The sequence below is a fragment of the Macaca nemestrina genome, chromosome 11 (genome assembly GCF_043159975.1).
Source record: "Macaca nemestrina isolate mMacNem1 chromosome 11, mMacNem.hap1, whole genome shotgun sequence".
Lineage (NCBI taxonomy): Eukaryota > Metazoa > Chordata > Mammalia > Primates > Cercopithecidae > Macaca > Macaca nemestrina.
Genome location: NC_092135.1, coordinates 62,638,647 through 62,659,389, shown reverse-complemented (window position 1 = coordinate 62,659,389; position 20,743 = coordinate 62,638,647). Strand labels below are relative to the sequence as shown.

At 36.5% G+C, this 20,743-nt stretch overlaps 1 protein-coding gene and 1 pseudogene across 11 annotated transcripts in view; one reads left to right on the top strand and one right to left on the bottom strand.

Moving 5' to 3' along the window:
- The window catches only part of LOC105483322 (cordon-bleu WH2 repeat protein like 1), a 161,649-nt gene that overhangs the window by 94,950 nt on the left and 45,956 nt on the right, over positions 1 to 20,743 (top strand). For all 11 annotated transcript variants that reach the window (XM_011744146.3, XM_011744149.3, XM_011744144.3 and 8 more), the window contains 2 exons: positions 5,062 to 5,250; positions 19,059 to 19,260. In XM_011744146.3, coding sequence (XP_011742448.2) covers positions 5,062 to 5,250; positions 19,059 to 19,260 — 391 coding nt within the window. The remainder of the gene's footprint in view (positions 1 to 5,061; positions 5,251 to 19,058; positions 19,261 to 20,743) is intronic.
- On the bottom strand, positions 1,013 to 1,090 carry LOC112426988 (small nucleolar RNA U3; annotated as a pseudogene).

The window sequence follows — 20,743 nt, the reverse complement described above, 5'->3', positions numbered from 1 at the left end:
GGTTAGAGATGGATTTTCATCACAGACTCAAACTACCTGAGGAAGTAAAACTGTCACACACCGACATCAAAACTGTGAGTGAGAGGAGTTCACTGCAGTGTGCAGTAGACAGGGAACACTTCCCCGTAATTACGAAGTTCTCAGTTATCCCTTGCTAATAAAGCCAATGTGTATTTTTCATTCATCTTGTAAAAAATAAAACATAATCAGTTAATTTTTTTAAAAAATCCCAGATAAGTATGAAAGCTCATTTTATCTTTTGGTGGTAAGGACTCTTTTCCTTCCCAATTTTAGGCGTAGGTAGTGCATCTTCTGTGGAAAGTAGTCATTGAATTCACTCTTTCAGCAAATATCAGTGCCTGCTATGCGGCAGGCATGGTCCCAGAGATTCTGTGTATTTGCAAATGTGTGGACAAGGTGATGGAAACAAGTCCCTAGTCTCATGGAATTAATTACCCTTTAACGGAAGGAGACATAAGTATGTTGCTCATTAACCCTGTGGCCAAAAGTAAAGCAGAGAGGAAGAGATGGGGGTGTTAAAGTCAGGAACAGACACTGTAGACGGCCTGGTATTGTGGATGTGTTCAAGAAAAAGGCAAGAGTCCTGAGATTGGAATGCAGTGAGCCTAGGGAGAAAGTGTTAGATAGGGGACTGGAGAGGCCGGAGGTAGGGAGGAAGGAAGGACCTATTACAGATGGTCCCCTGCTTGCAATGGTTTGACGTATGATTTTTCAACTTTATTGTGGATTTGTCAGAATGTAACCTCGTCATAAATTGAGGGACATCTGAATTTATGACGCTTTGAATGAGGATTTTCTGATTCTATGATGGGTTTATTGGGGATATTTGGTACATTTTGATTTTATATTTTCAACTTAGGGTGGATTTATCAGGTTGTAATCCCATCATAAGTAGAGGAACATTTGTATAACACTCTGATTGAGGCAAGAAACCACTCGAGAATGTGAGAAGTGAGGCAGTGATCTGACTTGTATTTTATTTTATTATTTTATTTACTTATTTTTCCACACATTCAGAGAAACTTCTCTAGTAATGAACTACAGAAATGACCCCTGAAAGTTTAGTCATCTAACTTGTATTTTAAAAAGATCACGCTGGTTGGTACGTTGATACTAGATTACAAAGTGACAAGGTTGGGAGTGGGGACACCAGTTGGCAGCTTGAGCAGAGGTGTTTGGTGATCCAGGTGGTTGGTGGATTCTGGGTCTATTTATGAAATAGAGCTGGTGGAATTTGTAGATGGATTAGATATATGTTTATATGAACAAGGATTTTTGGCCTGGACAAATGAAAGAAATGTGATTGACTGAGATGGGAATACTTGGAGAATCTTTTTAAATTTCATTTTTGTTGCTATTACCAAAGTTACTTTTTCTTTCATTGTACTTTATGACTAGTTTTTGCTGATATTTATGTAGACTATTGACACTTCCATATATGACCTTTGTACCAACCCACCTTACTGAATTCTCTTATAAAATGTTTCAGTCAATTCACTGATTTCTCATCTCTTCTGATTTCTCTGTGCAATTTTACCAAACCATTTAATTCTAAAAAGTACCGTTTTCTTTTATGGCTCTATTCACTTTCCTCTGCCTGAAATATCATTTATTTCTTGCCTTTTCCTGTGTTTTCTCTTCATTCTTCAAAACCCAGCTCATGTTTCCCATCTGTAAGACATTTCTGGATTCCTAGGAAAGTTCCGTTTTCTTCCTGTGACCTGCGGCTGCACCATCTGCATACCTGTGTTAGAGCAGTCATCAAACTTAATGGTAATTTTGCCTGCCTGTCAATCCTTTGGGGCTATGAACCCTTCAGGAATAGGAACTGAGTCTTACTCATCTTCACTTTTCCTGTGTTTAGCTGAATCTGCTCTGATAATTGTCTGTTATAAAATAAATATTTGTTATACACGAGTGGTCAATTTCTGCAGATTTAAAAACTGAAATTTGAAATTGGGGGCATTCTTCTTTACAGGGATTTTTATAAGCTTTTATTCATTGTAACAGTTTATAAAAATGTAGTTTTGCTACTTTAAAGTTCATATGGGACCAAAAAGCCCGCATTGCCAAGACAATCCTAAGCCAAAAGAACAAAGCTGGAGGCATCACGCTACCTGACTTCAAACTATACTACAAGGCTACAGTAACCAAAACAGCATGGTACTGGTACCAAAACAGAGATATAGACCAATGGAACAGAACAGAGCCCTCAGAAATAATACCACACATCTACAGCCATCTGATCTTTGACAAACCTGACATAAAACAAGAAATGGGAAAGGATTCCCTATTTAATAAATGATGCTGGGAAAACTGCCTAGCCATAAGTAGAAAGCTGAAACTGGATCCCTTCCTTACACCTTATACAAAAATTAATTCAAGATGAATTAAAGACTTAAATGTTAGACCTAAAACTACAAAAACCCTAGAAGACAACCTAGGCAATACCGTTCAGGACATAGGCATGGGCAAGGACTTCATGTCTAAAACACCAAAAGCATTGGCAACAAAAGCCAAAGTTGACAAATGGGATCTAATTCAACTAAAGAGCTTCTGCACAGCAAAAGAAACTACCATCAGAGTGAACAGGCAACCTACAGAATGGGAGAAAAATTTTGCAGTCTACTCATCTGACAAAAGGCTACTATACAGAGCTACAAAGAACTCAAACAAATTTACAAGAAAAAAACAACCCCATCAAAAAGTGGGCAAAGGATTTGAACAGACACTTCTCAAAAGAAGACATTTATGCAGCCAACAGACACATGAAAAAATTCTCGTCATCACTAGCCATCAGAGAAATGCAAATCAAAATCACAATGAGATACCATCTCACAGCAGTTAGAATGATGATCATTAAAAAGTCAGGAAACAACAGGGGCTGGAGAGGTTGTGGAGAAATAGGAACAGTTTTACACTGTTGGTGGGACTGTAAACTAGTTCAACCATTGTGGAAGACAGTGTGGCGATTCCTCAAGTATCTAGAACTAGAAATACCATTTGACCCAGCCATCCCATTACTGGGTATATACCCAAAGGATTATAAATCATGCTGCTATAAAGACACATGCACACGTATGTTTATTGCAGCACTATTCACAATAGCAAAGACTTGGAACCAACCCAAATGTCCATCAATGACAGACTGGATTTAAAAAATGTGGCACATATACACCATGGAATACTATGCAGCCATAACAAAGGATGAGTTGATGTCCTTTGTAGGGACATGGATGAAGCTGGAAACCATCATTCTCAGCAAACTATCACAAGAACAGAAAACCAAACACTGCATGTTCTCATAGGTGGGAATTTAACAATGAGAACACTTGGACACAGGAAGGGGAACATCACACACCAGGGCCTATTGTGGGATGGGGGGATGGGGGAGGGATAGCATTAGGAGATATACCTAATGTAAATGACGAGTTAATGGGTGCAGCACACCAACATGACACATGTATACATATGTAACAAACCTTCACGTTGTGCACATGTACCCTAGAACATAAAGTATAATGAAAAAAATGTAGTTTTGTTGCTCTTGTAAAATAAGTCTTTTCTGAAGTATAATATGTTCTATTATTATACCACTAAGAGTTAAGGGCTTGTAATGTACAATGTAGGAACCTCGCTTCAATCTTTTCATGATGAGTCATATGTTAAAGGAGTTGGAGTCATGAGACCTTAAATTTTGAAAATTCCGAATAGGTAGATGTTATATATTTACTTACGAAGAAGCCTTTTGATCTTGTTTGGTTCTAATGTTTGCCTAGCAAGTAAGGATGGGAAGAATTGAAATCTATATTTTTCTGAGTGGAAAGGAGTAGTATTCATTCTTCTAAAACCAATTAGCCTTTTATAAAGGTAATATTTTCAAAAACTTTAATTCACAGTGTTTCAAATAAAACCATAAATATGTCATTACTTATAGTTTATTTTCACATTTTACTTTTTCAACCCATCAGATCTTTGGATTGGCCTATGTAAGTTCAGAATGTCTACTATTCCTGTTATAAGTTAAGAGGTTGTCTTAGTGACACAAAAATATTTGTTAGAAAATTATTAGTAATGTTTTTCATTGAAGCAGATATACTATTTATCAAACAAGCCATCATAGTTCATTGCTAGGTACAGTGGGAAATATAGCCATCTATGTGCAGTGGGAAATGCAGCCATCTTTCTTGCTTTTGTTCTTTGAGTTAGGGTCTCACCATGTTGCCCAGGCTGGACTCAAACCCCTGGACTCAATGCATCCCTCAACCTCAGTCTGCTGAGTAGCTGGAATCTCTGCTGTGTGCCACCACATCTGGCTAGCATGCTTCATGCTGCTTCTTTTGCAGGGAGTGATAAGTGTAGATAGAGAGTTGAAACTGGTACCCAGAAAAAAATACTTAAAAAGTTACATCTATGGAATTGATATGTGCTATATTAATTCAAAGAAGGAAGAAATTCTGTGGAAGGGGTAGTTTGGGGCAAGCAGGGTGGATTTAGCTAGTCTTTGAAGGATAAGGTAGGGTTTGTCTGAATGGAGAAGCAGAACATACTACATCGGAAACAAATAGGATGAAAGGCCCAAAGGTAAGAGTTACTGTGAAATGAGAGAGTGAGATACTGATCTTTATCCTGAAACATTAAGGATTTTTGTAATTTATCTCATCAAAGATAATAAATTTTCCTCTTGACTTGCTAGAGTGAATACACAGTAACTGAATGTAATAGAGGCCAGTGTAAAATCTCTTTATCATGTTTCTTTTTACGTCCAAGTAATATAGGCATAGTACTCAAACCAAAACAAAATGCTAACTGGAAAAGGAAAAAAAAAAAATCCTAATTTGACCATCCGACACTAACAGTTAACATTTTAGAACATTTTTTCTAGATGTGAAAAACAGCTATATATATATATATATATATATATATATATATATATATATATAAACTCATATATATATGAGTTTATAAAATTGGATCATATTAAAAAGTTACCTTAAAAATAAAATATTTTGTATTTTTTGTGTTTTATTTATATTTTAGGAGAAAACCAAAAGCCAAGGCACCACTTCCTCCAGCTGAGACCAAATATGCTGATGTCTCTTCAGCTGCTGATTCTGTAGAATCCACTGCTTTCATCATGGAACAGAAAGAAAACATGATAGATAAAGACATTGAACTCTCAGTGGTCCTACCTGGGGATATTATCAAATCTACTACTGTTCATGGCAGGTACGCTGGAGTGAATGAAATATCAAGACCTCCCCTTCTTATTCCACCATTGAAAGCCTCTGTGATATATGTCTTGATGTTTGTTCTTTGAGAAAACGCTTCATTTATCACTCAGTTTAGTTACCTGTTAAAAAAAGAGTGCTAAAATGGTGTTAAAATTTTTCTATCAATGTTTTAATATCAGTGCTGTGAATTCCACAAGCCCAATTAAATGTCTTGAAATCTGGAACCCTTTCATATCTCGTTAGTTATCTAACAAGTTTTTAAAAATAAGCCTTTCCTGGAGGAATGGCCATCAGTTATACTGATTTTGTAAACCGAACTTACAAAACAAGCCCAGTGACCCAAAGGAAAATCCTATCCTTTTCTTCTCAAATTTTTCTTCCCTCTTTAAGCTGCTTCTTTAAGTTTGCAAAACTCTTAATTTTAAGAGTTTTATTACTCTTTATTAAATACTTTTGTATTTATCAAAACAGTTAAATCTGTCTGTAAATTAATTGGCAATTTTTTTATTTCATTGAATGATTTAATTAATTTATTTAAAATGTGGGTGAGTTAAGTAGAAAAGTAAAATCAAACTTTATCCCAGCAAAAAGGAAAGATGTGATTTAGAAGACTGATATTTTTAAATACCTTTGTGAAAATTGGAAAAATGGAACAAAGCCAAGTGTAATTTTCCATTTCACTTTGAAATGGAAAGTTACATGAACTATAGACTTGGTCTTGTTCTTTCACCTTCAACTGCCTATTTGTTATCAGGAATCCTGTTTTAGAAATTTAAGCTGTTTTGACCTGAGCGCTCTCTGTGTGTGTGTGTGTGTGTGTGTGTGTGTGTGTGTGTTTGTGTGTGTGTGTTGTGTATAAGGAAAAGAATATGTTGGGTATTGCATTCTTACAGTCTGGTTTTGTCTAGAAAACCTCATTTAAGGTACCCTTAATTTTAAGATGTATCATTAAAATCATGTGTAACTTTACAGATTATTTAAAGTACATGAAAACAAAATAGTTCAGCTTTAGCAAATCATATAGTGTTATTTAGCTCTGATTACATTTGAGGAAGTTGCATTTTGCCATTTATTTTGTATTGAAAGTCATTTTGGAGATCACACATTGAATCCTGTTTATGAGATTGAGAAAACTGTGTCCCTGGCAGGCTCCCATCTGCAACCGTGGATGGCCTCGTACGTGTGAGAAAGGCATCTTGAAAGTTAGAGACAACGACCATTATCATCAATTCTTGAAATAATATTACTCTGGTTTTAAAAGGATAATGGATCTGGCTGGGGGTAACAAAGGCAATTCCTTTTTTTATTTTTATTTTATTTTATTTTTCCTGAATTCAAAGTAAGTAAAAAAAAAAAAGTCACCCTTTTTTTCTAGTTATTCAGGGTTACAGGTGATGCTGGTTTCATCACAAATACTCTTCAGAATTTCTTCTTGGGGATGTACCAGTCATCTATTTATATTGCCTTATTCTCTGCTTGCTATAAGTGAATCTCTGGGTTCTTCAGATTTTTTTTTAAACCTTAGTGACTTTAATATAAGGAGCATGTTTTTTCTCTCTGTCCTGTCACCCGTCATATTTATTTTAGACTTTTCCATATGCCACCCCGAGTTAACTTTTCTTCTCTTTCCTCAACTCTGGAAACCGAGATCCATGGTCAGCTTCCCTATTTCCACCAGAGAATGGTGGAATCTCATCATTTTAAAACTGTTCCAGTTCTTAGATCTTAGGGTTCCTTATTTGAATACTACCTTTTAAAACATCTAGCTTATCCACTTTCTCTTTAACTGAATTAGTTCTTCATCCTCCTCAAGTCTAATTTATGACTGTTCTGTAGGATGCTGCATTTTTCTTCATGTCTAAATTTTCATCATATCTATTTTTTCTTTATACCTGATAGATTCTGCATCAGACATTTCTCCTACATTTGTACTTACAAGCACCCTAGATTTTTCCTACCCTCCTTCCAGCATGTTTGCCTCCTCAGGTCCCTAAATCTGAGTAATTTTTCATCAATCAGCTTTGTGTTTCTGGGCCACCAACTATTTTGAATTGCTGTAGTTTTTTTTTTTTATCTATGAAAATGTATTGTAGCTGAATTGATAGGATTAAATATGATTAAATGAAATACTATCAGGGCTTGGCACCTATTGATTGGCTTCCTTGTTTTTTGTTTGTTTGTTTGTTTTGTTTTGTTTTGTTTTGAATTGGGAACTGCTTTTCTTAACCCTGGCTCTCTTCATTTACCTTGCACCCTCAGATTAATCTAAAATGCCTCTCTGTTTGTGGTACTACCTTTGATAAAAGACTGCAGGACAGCAATTCAATATCAGATTAAAGAAGTCCAAACTACCTAGCCTGGAGATTGGGATACCTTATTTTCTCCTCCAAAATTAAGTAGGCTTTTCCTTCACCACCACTCTCCTTTCTTTCTTTCTTTCTTTTTTTTTTTTTTTTTTGAGACAAGAGTCTTGCTCTGTCGCCCAGGCTGGAGTGCATTAGTGGGATCTCAGCTCACTGCAGCCTCCACCTCCCAGGTTCAAGCAATTCTCCTGCCCCAGTATCCCAAGTAGCTGGGATTACAGGTGAATGCCACCATGCCCGCTAATTTTTGTATTTTTAGTAGAGACGGGGTTTCACCATGTTGGCCAGGCTGGTCTCGAACTCCTGACCTTAGGTGATCCACCACCCCCAGCCTCCCAAAGTGCTGGAATTACAGGCGTGAACCACTGTGCCCCGCCCTCCTTTGTGTATCTTAAGCTTCACCACATGACTCTTTGCTCTTCCTTTGTTCTTCTACAAATACTCTATTTCTTTCACCTCCATACTTTTATGAACTTTTTTTCCCCCCTGGTGTAACTCACTACCCTCATTTTCTCCAGTTAGTTTATATAGCTCAGGTGAGATATTTTATATAAAGGCTCCCTGATCTCCCCGGAATCAAGGATTAACTCTGGCTTCCAAACTCTTCTGACACTTTATATCATATTTATTACATACTGTTTTTTGCTGCAATGTATGTGTAGGTCTTAGCTTTCGAAGAAACTACAGAGCCATGAGAATATCATCACTTTTCTTTATAGTGCCTAGCACAGTTTCTTGCAATGTAGTAGGCATTTCATAAATTTATCAAAATGAATATTGTCTTCCTAAACACTTATGTGTAGATGGAGGTAGCAACATAAATGGTGTGAAGAAGCACTTGGAATGAGTCCTAGTTGTTTACCCAGAATCTTTTAAGTAAAGATATTTTCTCCAGGCAGGGAGCAAGGTAGGAATGCCCCAAATTTCGATTGCTTTTTATATTTTGTTTAGGGCTGAAGAGTTTTTCTGAGAGTAGAATTTATATCAGTGTGTTTGTTTGTTTGTTTAGACAGGGTTTCAGTCACCCAGGTTGGAGTGCAGTGGTAAGATCTGGGCTCCCTGCAGCTTCTGCCTCCCAGGCTCAAGCAGTCTTCCCACCCCAGCCTCCCAAGTAGCTAGGACCACAGGCGTGTGCTACCAGGCCTAGCTAATTCTTGTATTTTTTTGTAGAGATGGGATTTCCCCCACATTGCCCAGCCTGTATATCAGTGTTTTTACTATGGGGTTACATTTAGGGACTTTGTTTGCAGTAGTTTTATAATTCAGACATGACTCATTGATGCTATGACTGATTTTCTGTTTTAAGTGTTTGTGATTTAAAGTAGTTGTGTGATTCTGAGTATCTTGGAAGTGTGATTCTGGGATATCTTAATGCAATCCAAGATGTTTAAGAGTCTGACTTGGTGTATCTTTAAAAGTGTGACTTGGGATATCTTTATAGTGTGATTAGGGATGTCTTGAGTGTCACAGCTGCTGCTGACCTATTGTTTCACAAAACTGTTTAATAATAACAACAAAAAGAAATGTTCAAATAGAAAATTATGTACTACTACTGATAAATGTTAACTGCCTAATGGGAAGACTCAATGATAAAAATAAATGTTCTTCATGGCTTTGTTACTACCATATAAAAGAAATATGAAAAATCTCAACAGAATAATACAAGAATTTGGTGGGGGACTAAGGAAAGTAATTTTAAGTGTGTGAGGGTTTCTTAGATAAACAGAGTTCTATATGTAACTCTGAAAAGATTTTAATGCAGTTTTTTCACGTCATATTTATGTTTGAGAAGTGTCTAGTGATGACAAATGTATGATAAATATAAGCACAGTGTTATCTTCAGAAGAATGCACTTGTTTGTGCATTGATTTTCACAAAAGAGCTTGTTCAGTTTAGGGAACACAGTAGGGTTGGAGGTGCTCATAGACTTTATGCTCAGGGAGAAACTGACTATCCTGAATTAGGTTGGCAGCCATCTGCCAGCTTAACTATTTTTGGTACCAGGACTTAGTGATGCCATCTCTTTAATCTCTTAGTGATGTCATCTCTTTAATAACCAAAAGTCACCATGTCTCCACTATCTTGCCTTTGTGAGCCCCTGCTTACATTAAGGGGGCTTGCCATGCTAACCTGAAAACTCTTGGGCATTTCTAAGTATCCTGATACCGTGGATGATTGGACTGAAAGAAGGAGGAATTAAAATATTTTATTTATATATAAGATACAGTGTAGTACAGATGTATGTGTACGTATGTCTATGTGTATGTATATATGTTTGCACACATATATAAATGTGTGCATCTATGTATATGTAGACTGTGTATACCAAATCCAAAATCTCAAATGCTTCAAATTCCAGAACTTTTTGGTGCGAATATGATGCTCAAAGGAAATGTTTATTGGAGCATTTCAGATTTTGGATTTCCAGATTAGGAATGCTCAACTCGTGTAATGCAAATATTTCAAAATCTGAAAAAAATATGAAATCTGAAACACTTCCTGCCTCAAGCACGTTGGATAAGGGATACTCAACCTGTTTCTGTGTGTATGTGTATCATGTATATAATCGATAAACATCTTTTTCACCAGACAAAGCAATTCTTTGCCTTTCTAGAAATGAACATTAAAGGATACTACTGTTACAGAACTGGTGGCTCTTCTTCTCAGAAGATGCTATGTACTTCACAACAGCATAAGCAGTGGTGTCTGCTAGTACTTGGGAAAAGTTAATTTTTAATGAAAGTGAGCTTATAGACTAAACAGATATAGAAACCACATAGAGGCCGGGCGCGGTGGCTCAAGCCTGTAATCCCAGCACTTTGGGAGGCCAAGACGGGCGGATCACGAGGTCAGGAGATCGAGACCATCCTGGCTAACCCGGTGAAACCCCGTCTCTACTAAAAAATACAAAAAACTAGCCGGGCGAGGTGGCGGGCGCCTGTAGTCACAGCTACTCGGGAGGCTGAGGCAGGAGAATGGCGGGAACCTGGGAGGCGGAGCTTGCAGTGAGCTGAGATCCGGCCACTGCACTCCAGCCTGGGCGACAGAGCAAGACTTCGTCTCAAAAAAAAAAAAAAAAAAAAAGAAACCACATAGATTAAGGAAATATGTGGGTACATTTGTATATTATTCTAGGTCTTCATCTTATAGTCGGGTATCTGCTTCATAGGTAATTATTCCTCATTGAATAGGTATTAGTTCCTTTTTCTTCTCTTCCCTTTTTCCAGGCTAAACTTTTAAAGCAAAATGTTCAATTTGGGAAATCTGATAAGATTAACACGAATCCTTCTTAGCCTGTAGAGAGAGCATTCTATGGCCATGCTATCACACTTTCTTTCCTACAAGAGGGAGAAAGAAATAAGCACCATTTATAACAGAGGAGGATATTTCTTTTACGCACCTACTACAAATAGGAATTTGTTTTGATTCGAGCACACGTGAGATGTCATAATTGAAAACACAAAGAGAGCACAGAACTCCAAGCTAGAAGTCCCAACTAGAAGTTACAGTTTGTTCTAGACTTGCTGTGTGATCTTAAGCAAATCACCTCACCTCTCTGGGCTTTTCCCATAAAATAACCCAGAGACATGTCTCACATGCTTTTCGGCCTGATTTGCCTGTCCCATAACACCGGTTTACAGCAGAGTTGAGCCTGAGCTTTGACTGGCACAGGGTGGGTCCGCGAAGGAGCTTGGGAGCATTTTACATGGATTACAGCGCCACCTATTGGGAAAAAGTAGACTATGAAAAAAAGTGACAAAATCTTTTTTTCATGGTTGGATCAGTGTGGGGTTTTTGCTAAAAAAAGAAAAGAGTAACAGAACAGAATGGATCTAGAAAAATTTCTGAAGCTCACGTCATATTTATGTTTGAGAAGTGTCTAGTGATGACAAATGTATGATAAATACATGTATATAATAGGGTACTTTTTAAAAAACTGCCCAACATCTATAGGGTGGTACAAACCATGTTTAACTCTACAAGATGCTTAAATTTTGGTGTAGATCCTTATTCTGCTGTAACTGCTTAAAACAAAAGTTGGCATTTAACTGTGCAAGTACCTCAACATAACAGTACTACTTGAGTTTTTAATCGGTACTATTTGAGTTTTTAATCATCCTGTCATCTAGGTTCTGTCACTGCCCTCCCATATCCCCCATGGCTCTGAGCCCAGGAGAATGTCAGCCTCTGTCACCTGCCTGCTCCCCTGGTTGGGAAAGGGGTGACAAAGTATTCATAAATGTCCTCAGAACATTGTTCCTGGCAGGGCCACCCTCTTCCCTTTGCTGTCCTGGCATCTACGCTTTATAATAATGACTCTCTTTAATTTCAGATTTTTAACTTAATTTAATTTTTAAATTTTTCTAGCGACAGGGTCACACTCATTGCCCAGGCAGGAGTGCAGTGGTGTGATCGTAGCTCACTGCAGCCTCAAACTCCGGGCTCAAGTGATGTCCTGCCTTGGCCTCCCAAGATGCTGGGATTACAGATGTGAGCCACCGTGCTCAGCCCTAATTTTAGTTTTTAAATTTTTGTGATTACAGTTGCAATAGTTAGATGTTTTAGAAAGTTGGAAAATACAGATAAGCCAAAAAATTGTAAATGCAATTTCATTAAGCAGGCCGATTGCAACTTCTAACGTTGTAGTGTCTAGCCTTTTATTCTTAGGCATGCACATCTATGTATACATGTATGTATGTACACACATCTGTATGTGCACTCTTCTTTTTTACAACAATATGGTATTATATTGTACATGTTATTTGTAACCTCCTTTTTTCAGTTAATGATTTCCATCTTTCATGTCAATAAAATTTTATCCTTTGTCTATTTTCAAATTGCCCCAGTTATAGTGAGATGTATTTGTGGTATTTTTGTTTTTATAAGTGGCATGTATGTGTGTTTAGTAGGTGTGTTCTTAAATCACCATTTTTATGACGGTAATTATTTATAATCAGCTGTGAGTATAACACCCAAGATAAACGACCAGATAGAGTCCAAAGTGGTTACTTTCTAAAAATTGTGGGATTTTTTACATTTAGTAATATCTATTTTTAGTATGTTAAGAACTTATCAGCTTAGTAATCTGACCTATTACTAATTATCTTCAAATCTTAATTTCATGTATTTTCTTCAAAATGTTTCTTATAGCATAATAAGCATTCTCAATTTTGAGATTAGGTCTAGTTGTTTTGTGTACCTGGTACATTTCATTTCTTGCACACACAGACAGAGCACTGCTTCATTCCTGAACTCATTAATGAACTACATGGGTTAGCATAAGATTGATAAACTCAGCAATAGAGAATGTTTTAAGATTTCTGTACGATTACTGGTATGTATAATTGGGTTGTTGGTGTGCACTTACAAGGTACAGATACGAAACTAATACAGGGAATTGTTATCTATTTCTGAAAGAAGTGGGAAATCTCATAGGGATTTCTTCATTTCAAAGAAGAGCTTTTAGAGTCTTAAAAAAAAATTCTGCCCTCCAGAAAATTATTATATTATCTTACAAGAGAAAAAATTCTGTAAATACTGTTAATGCAAAGCAGACTCCGCTGAGTAATAAAATAACCCAAAATTCAATGTGGTGTAATAATATAGAGGAGTGATTATAATGTTCATTCAATCCTTTTCCACTTTTAATAATTTGCCTCCAGTTTTAGATGGACTGCTCACGTGTGCTCCCGCCTTAGGGAGCAGGAAGACAGGCATCTTTTCTGTGGTGATCCCGTGGTCAAACTCATTAGCCAACTGCCTTCAGGTGCATCGGCTGGGGGATGATTATCCAACCAGAGTTGTTATCTTTGGCAGAAGTAGTTTGGCATCCAGGTATATTCAAGAGATGATTTTATTTCCTGTGGGTGCACTTTGTGACTAGTTAACCCCAGTGGCGTCTCTGTTGGATGCAGGAACTGCTTAAAAGTTAATGTCCGACTTTTATAGCGTTATGACTCCTTTATGGTAAAGCTAGACAGTCAGTAATTCCCAACCTCAAAATCTTGTGGTCAGGGTCAGCTTTCCTGTGTTACAGTGCTGAATGCTGAGGCTTCAATTAAATATTTAAAGCATTCAAACTAGTCTGAGGCTGTTTTTGGAAAAGATCTTAACCCTATTTAATGTTTATGTTTCACCTTTGTGTAAAGATATGGCTTAGGCAAAACAAGCTTACTAATTATAAAAAGCAACAGAGCTTTCACCATGTTATTTTTTTCTAAAGCATAGGAATCTCCTTTCAACAAGTATGCTTTCTCATGTGTCAGTTGTATTAGTCTACTATGCATTTGAGCCCATTGACTTTCAAACAGAATTAATCACTGTTTTCTCTAAATTCCTCATTCGACAACAGCGACCTGGCCAAGTACCTACAGATTACTAAGATGTGGTCCTGCTAGAGGGGAGCTCACATCCGTGTACACACAGAACCCAAATAACTTGTCGAGGTCACTCTGCTGCTGAAGATCTAAGTAAGATTGGCCTGAACCCCTGTTCCACTTCTGGAAGGTTCAATCCCCTTTATAATCTTATCGTAAACTCCCAAGAGTTTTACGTTCTTGGGGCCACCTCTGGCTCTGACTTTATGTCTTACCACCTCTGGATTCATATTTTTCAGTTTCTACTTCTGAAATTCCATCTGAAATTATTTGACACCTCCCAAGGCTACCCAAAATTCATTGTGATGTAATAATATAGAATGATGCTTTGTAGAGTTACAGTAAGCACATCACATAGCAGACCATTGAAATTTACATTTTAGATCTCCTGTTGGGTACTTTCAGCAACCCCGCCACTTTGTTATGTCCCTCCAATCCTGGCCCCTTTCCACTGGCTAGCTCCTCTTTCTGTCTCTGTCTCCTTTCTGCATTAGCTTCAATCCTATCAGCTCCCTACAAAATGTATCTGGAATCTGAGTAGTCTAGGCCACCACCATCTTCCACCTAAATTTTTGCAATAACCTTGTAGCTGCTGCCCCAGGCTATTTTGAATACAAAAACCAGAATGTAATCCTTTTAAAAAGTAGAGTAGATCACATCACTCCTCAGAACTGTTTGGAGGCTTTCTGTCTCACTCAGTAAAATCTCAAGTCTTCACTTGAAAGGCCTTTAAACACTACAAGATTATCACTGATTTTGTGCCTATTGTTTTCACCTTAGCTGACTAGTTTCTGTTTTTCTTTAAACACTTAGAGCACATTCCTGCCTCAGGGTTTTTGTACTTGTCAAAGCTATCTTTCCCCAGATATCCCAGGCCCTTCAAGTTCTCTATTCTGGTGTCATTTTTCAATCAGGACATTCCTAACTTCTTTCTTTGTTTTTTTTATTTAAATTTTATTTTTTTATCAGAGCATGTATCACCACCTGATATTTTATATATTTTACTTTTTTCTTTTTTTCTCTTCTCTCTAGATCAGAGTTCCATAAACTTCATAAACTACAGTATGATCAGAACAGGCTGGAGTGCCTGTCAAAGCACAAATTGCTGTTCCTTGTTCCCAGAGGAATTAATGTTCTGGGCTGGGGCTTGACAATTTGCATTTCTAACAAGTTCTCAGCAGATACTGATGCTGCTGGTCTATGTATCACACCTTGAGAACCAGCATGTTAGAATTACTCTATCCATTATGGCAGCCATTCACCACATGTGCCTACTTACATTGAATTTAAATTAAGTTGAATAAATTAAAAATTTGGTTTGGGAGTCCACTAGCTCAGTAACCACTGTGTTGGACAGTGCAGATATAGAACATTTCCAGTGGTGCAGAAAATTCCATTGGGCTTATTACTGTAAAACACAAACCACATAAAGATCCACATGGAGCTTACTATGGTGTAAGGAATCAGGTTAGATACACAACTTTTCTTTTTCATCCGATAGTTTTCCCAGTACCACTTATTGAAAATTCAGTTGTTTCCCCAGAGACAATTCATATGCAGTATTAAATTCACATATGTAATTATGTATATTGCAGAACTTTCTGGATTGCTGCATTTATCTGTCTGAGAATAGGAATACTTTCAAGACAAATTTGGCTTCTGAAATTATTGAATAAAGAATTGGACCTGGAATTATAAAATGAGAGAATAAAGTCATAAAGAAGTTCTGTGGTTTTCAGTTGCCTCTAAAAGAGGCATTTTTAGTAGAAAACATGTAGGCAGTGTTGAGTTCAAAGGTCATGATATAGTCGGCAATTTTTTTCTTATGAAATCTGATATAGTGTGTAAAGTTTCTAGATAAATAAAGTGACTGAGGGAATAGGCCATTATATTAATATTCTTGACCAATTGTCCACCCCATTTATTAGATTAGAAAATTAATTTGTCACAGAAATACCAATATTTCTACACAAAGTATCAAATTGTTCTAACTTTTTAAAAAAATCAAAAATGTATTTTTTTAACATTTATATGTTTATACATAAAGGATGATAATTATGGCACAAAAATAGGGATAAAAACGAAACAAAACTTTAATAATTTTTTGTATTTTTGTTTTGTTTTGTTTTTTGAGACGGAGTCTTGCTCTGTCACCCAGGCTGGAGTGCAGTGGTGTGATCTCAGCTCACTACAAGCTCCGCCTCCTGGGTTCACGCCATTCTCCTGCCTCAGCCTCCCAAGTAGCTGGGACTACAGGCGCCCGCCACCACGCCCGGCTAATTTTTTTATTTTTAGTTGAGACGGGGTTTCACCGTGTTAGCCAGGATGGCTTTGATCTCGTGACCTCGTAATCCGCCCGCCTCAGCCTCCTAAAGTGCTGGGATTATAGGCGTGAGCCACCGCACCCAGCCATTTGTCTTGTTAACTTTTGTATTTCTGGCAGAGATTCAAGAAAACTGTGTATTTAAGAAGTAAAAGATGTTGGAAGAATAAGTGTCAATGTTTTTACATTTATTACTTGACACATTTATATATAAAGAGAAAGAAATACAGTCTGCATGTATCATCATTTACTCATAGACAACAGCAGACAGTTACCCAGTCAGTTGGCAATAAAAGTTCTCTCCTCCTCCAGCTAAACTGTATTTATAATTGTATTTAACTAGACATTACCTAATCCTTCTTAACTTTATTTACTATCAAAGAAAGTACTATTTCCAAGTCTAGAATTGGTATGTGCCATCCAATTGCTCTTGTAGAGTACCATATTACCAAAAAATCAACTTCCACAAGACCGTTTTGCTAGTCTCTCTCTGGATGAAATTAAAAATGTACTGTTTAAAGCCAAAACATGGGCAATATAGATACATTTATGGGCATAGCCTGTGGCTCAAAAGAAGGATGTAAAACTCTTAAATAATATGCAACCATCTAATAAAGACACAGGGAATGTATTTTGAGAATTGAAATGTATTCCTGAGAATTGTTTTTGAATTGAGGGACTTAGAGCCTTTTATTTATTTATTTTTCTTTATATATATACAAGTAATAGGGTGCTACTTGTATGTGGGGGAGGAGAAGGGAGGTGTGAGAGACCATTGAGAAACATACTCCTTATCTTATAAAGATTGGACTGCCCAGGAGTAGGCAGCGACCACAGAAAGTAGAAATGGGGGCTGAACACGGGATGATCTGAAATCTATGTAATGTAATGTTTGACTTCAAGACCACACAGTATCCAAGAGTGAATCCTTCCCCATCTCTGCAGGAGACTCCTTGTCTGGAAGAACTGCATCAGAGGGACTGCAGGCCTGGGAGCTTGCTGAGGGTGACATGCCATATGAAAACAGAGGCACTAAAATAAAAGTGGCATACCGAATGGCGAGATTTCTAGCCCCATTTCCCTGTCAAGTTCCCAAAAGCCAGTAACCAGATTTATATCTCTAGTCAAGAAATTGGAGAATAACTTTTTACTAATACGTGCATTTCCCTTTTGAGGTGGGATGCAGATGTCTGGCTCCCCAATTACCCTAAAGTGAATCCCATGAACCTACACCTCCAGCCATAAAAATAGGGTTTTCACACTGCAGTTCAGTGCCTTATTCTTAAGTATGAACTAACAGCTTAGAATCACCTGACATTTGGGGAAAGCACATGATACCAAAGATTTTTTAGTGTGCTTTCCTTAAGGGCTGACAGTATTAAGAAAGACTCAGAGACTATGTTGTTCTGTTGATGATATGAATGAAAATATAAGTCTGTGTCAACAATGAGAGTCTATGGAAAGGGAAGCAAAAAATTGGTAAGTATCCCTGAATTCCAAGTTGGGTATGAAAGTTTCTATAGAAATAAGTCCTGTATTACCAATGCTATTAAACATTCATTCATTATTTGAAATTATCTCATGCATTTACTTTATTTCTATTTTATGTTCTAGTACACGAGCTGATAAACTTTTTCTGTCATGGGCCAGGAAGTAAAAATAGTAGGCTTTGTGGGCTATGCCTATATAGTAGGTGTGGTCACGCTACTCCATTCTGCTGTTGTAACTAACACAAAAGTAGCCTGAGACGTTATATAAACAAATGGGCATGGCTATTTTATAATACAACTTTATTTACAAAAACAGACTGTGGGCCCATTTTGACCTGCACATTGTGGTTTGCTGACACTTGGTTTAGTACATCCAGTAGAGTGTTAGATCTATGAGAACAGATATACTATAATACTTGTACTGTGATTCCAGTGTCTAGAGAATATTCATAACCTTTGAATGATTAAAGAATTTGTACTATGCCCTTTAGGATTTTGTGGACTTCCTATGTAGATATTTACAGTCTGTTTTCTAAAGCCAAAAAGGTGGTGGTGCTTGTTCCAAATACTTCATTCTTATGAGAACTTTGTAATCAATTCATAAGCTAAAGACTGCCAATATTGTATTACAAATAATGTGTTGTGAAGGACTGCTCTTGGGTAAGGAAAGGACTTCTCCTGAAACTTATAATTTGGAAACAATTTGGTAAAACATAAAAGTAGTTGTTGAACTAACACTAGGATCCATGCTGTCTTGACTATCCCAACACTTTTTAACTAGTACAATTTTGTCTGTTTAAGTATCTTGTAGTTCAATTTTTTGCAGTTATATTATTTTTGTTATGATGATGATGATGATGATGATGATGATGATAATGACAGGGTCTGGCTCTGTTGCCCAGGCTGGAGTGCAGTGGCGTGATCTCATCTCACTGCAACCTCATCTTCCAGGGCTCATGTTGTTCTCTGGCCTCCACCTCCTGCGTAGGTGGGACCATAGGCACGTACCACCACAGCAGGTTATTTTTTAAAATTTTTTGTAGAGACAGGGTCTTACCATGTTGCCTAGGCTGGTCTCCAACTCCTGGGCTCAAGCGGTCCTCCTGCCTTGGCCTGTAGCTTGGCCTATAGCTCAAATTTTAAGCTGCTTTTCCAAATACGATTTTGTAGCCTTGTTTATCTATTGAAGACAAGCATTCTAAGAAAATCCTCAAAATAATAACAGGTAATGAAATACTCTTGTTTTACAGTAAACCTATGATGGACTTGTTGATATTCCTTTGTGCACAGTATCACTTAAATCCATCAAGTTACACAATCGATCTGTTGTCAGCTGAACAGAACCACATTAAATTTAAACCAAACACACCAATAGGAATGTTGGAGGTAGAGAAGGTAATTTTAAAGCCAAAAATGTTGGATAAGAAAAAACCTACACCTATAATACCAGAGGTAAGAATTCCATTATATCTTTTGGTATCTTATGGCTAAAATATTAAGTTGATTTTTCAGTCATTAGCAGCTCATTGTAAGTGAAATGAAAATGGACTTTCCTGATCAAATTTGATGTGAACATAGGTATTATGTTTTTCTAGGCCACTGTGTTTAGGATTCAGTTGGTTATTGATCCTTGGATTCAATAGAATTTGGGCAAAACTTTAGATTTAAGTGCTCTAAAATGATATCTAATATGATTGCATAAGAATGTAACAATTATGAATGATTTGTATTTTAAGCTCCTTTTAAAAAAAGTATTTTATATGTAAAGGAAGGTTTTAGAATCTTTTCATGCAAATTCATCTAAGAATTTCTTAAAGTAATATTTTAGCTTCTGCGTACTTGGTAAGCAGCAGTCGTAACTTACATCTATTTGTGTGTGTGTGTTTTTGTTTTTTTTCTCACTCTTCATTGTGTTTGAATTAATAATTTCTAAACTATTAATGTGTGCTGCACATTAACTCCATTTTCTTTAATGTACAAATTCCATGCAAAAATTTTTAACCACATCATTCTAATATCATCAGTCCTTATTAAAATTGTTTTATTGCTGCACGCAATAGGGTAGAATTTTATGGGTTTCAACAAATACTCTTTCATTATGAACATCAACCATTTTCATTTTATAATATATATAAAAGTTTGTATATTAAATTGCTACATGTGACTTAAATATACATATTCTTGCATTTTCTTCATGTTGTTATGAAGCTTTTTTCAAAGAAGTTGAGTTTTTGAAAATATTAAAACATACTTGCTTTCTGCAATATATGATTTAATATTATTAATATGTGTTAGGATATTGGACTGCCTTCTGTCTAGGCATTTGTTTCTGTTTAGGTGTTTATTACCTATCCCTGCTGTTTTTCTAGGTGGAAATGGTTATATTTATGCTATTGCATGGGATTATACAAAGGGTTTTAGTTTTGTGAATGAATGTCTTTAAGGACCTGCAAAATGTACATTTCACTTAGTATAGTCTCATGTAGCTAAGTTCCATACAGGATTTAATTCAATTACATGATGAGATGCTTAAAATCTTCCCAGTAATTTTAAATTATCAGTACTAGATATCTAATGAAGACATTTTAATATTCTTTACTAAAATATTAAAATTAGCCAAAGTAGTAATAGTAACAACAACAAAAGCTAATCACAATAGTCAATGTTCTCTTATTGATCAATGACTATGTGCCAGAAAGTCTGCTAAGCTTTTCATATGGATTATCTCATTTATAATGTTTCAAACAGAAACAAAATTTTAGTGACTTAACCAAAATACCCCTTTTTTTTTATTGAGGCAATAGAGAAATTATTTGAAAGATAAATATTCCTCAAAGGGTAGGATAAAATATACATAATTTTGTACTATGTACATCTGCTAATTTTAAAGTAAATATTTTAAGGAACAAAGTGAAAACATGAGTGGTACTAGATA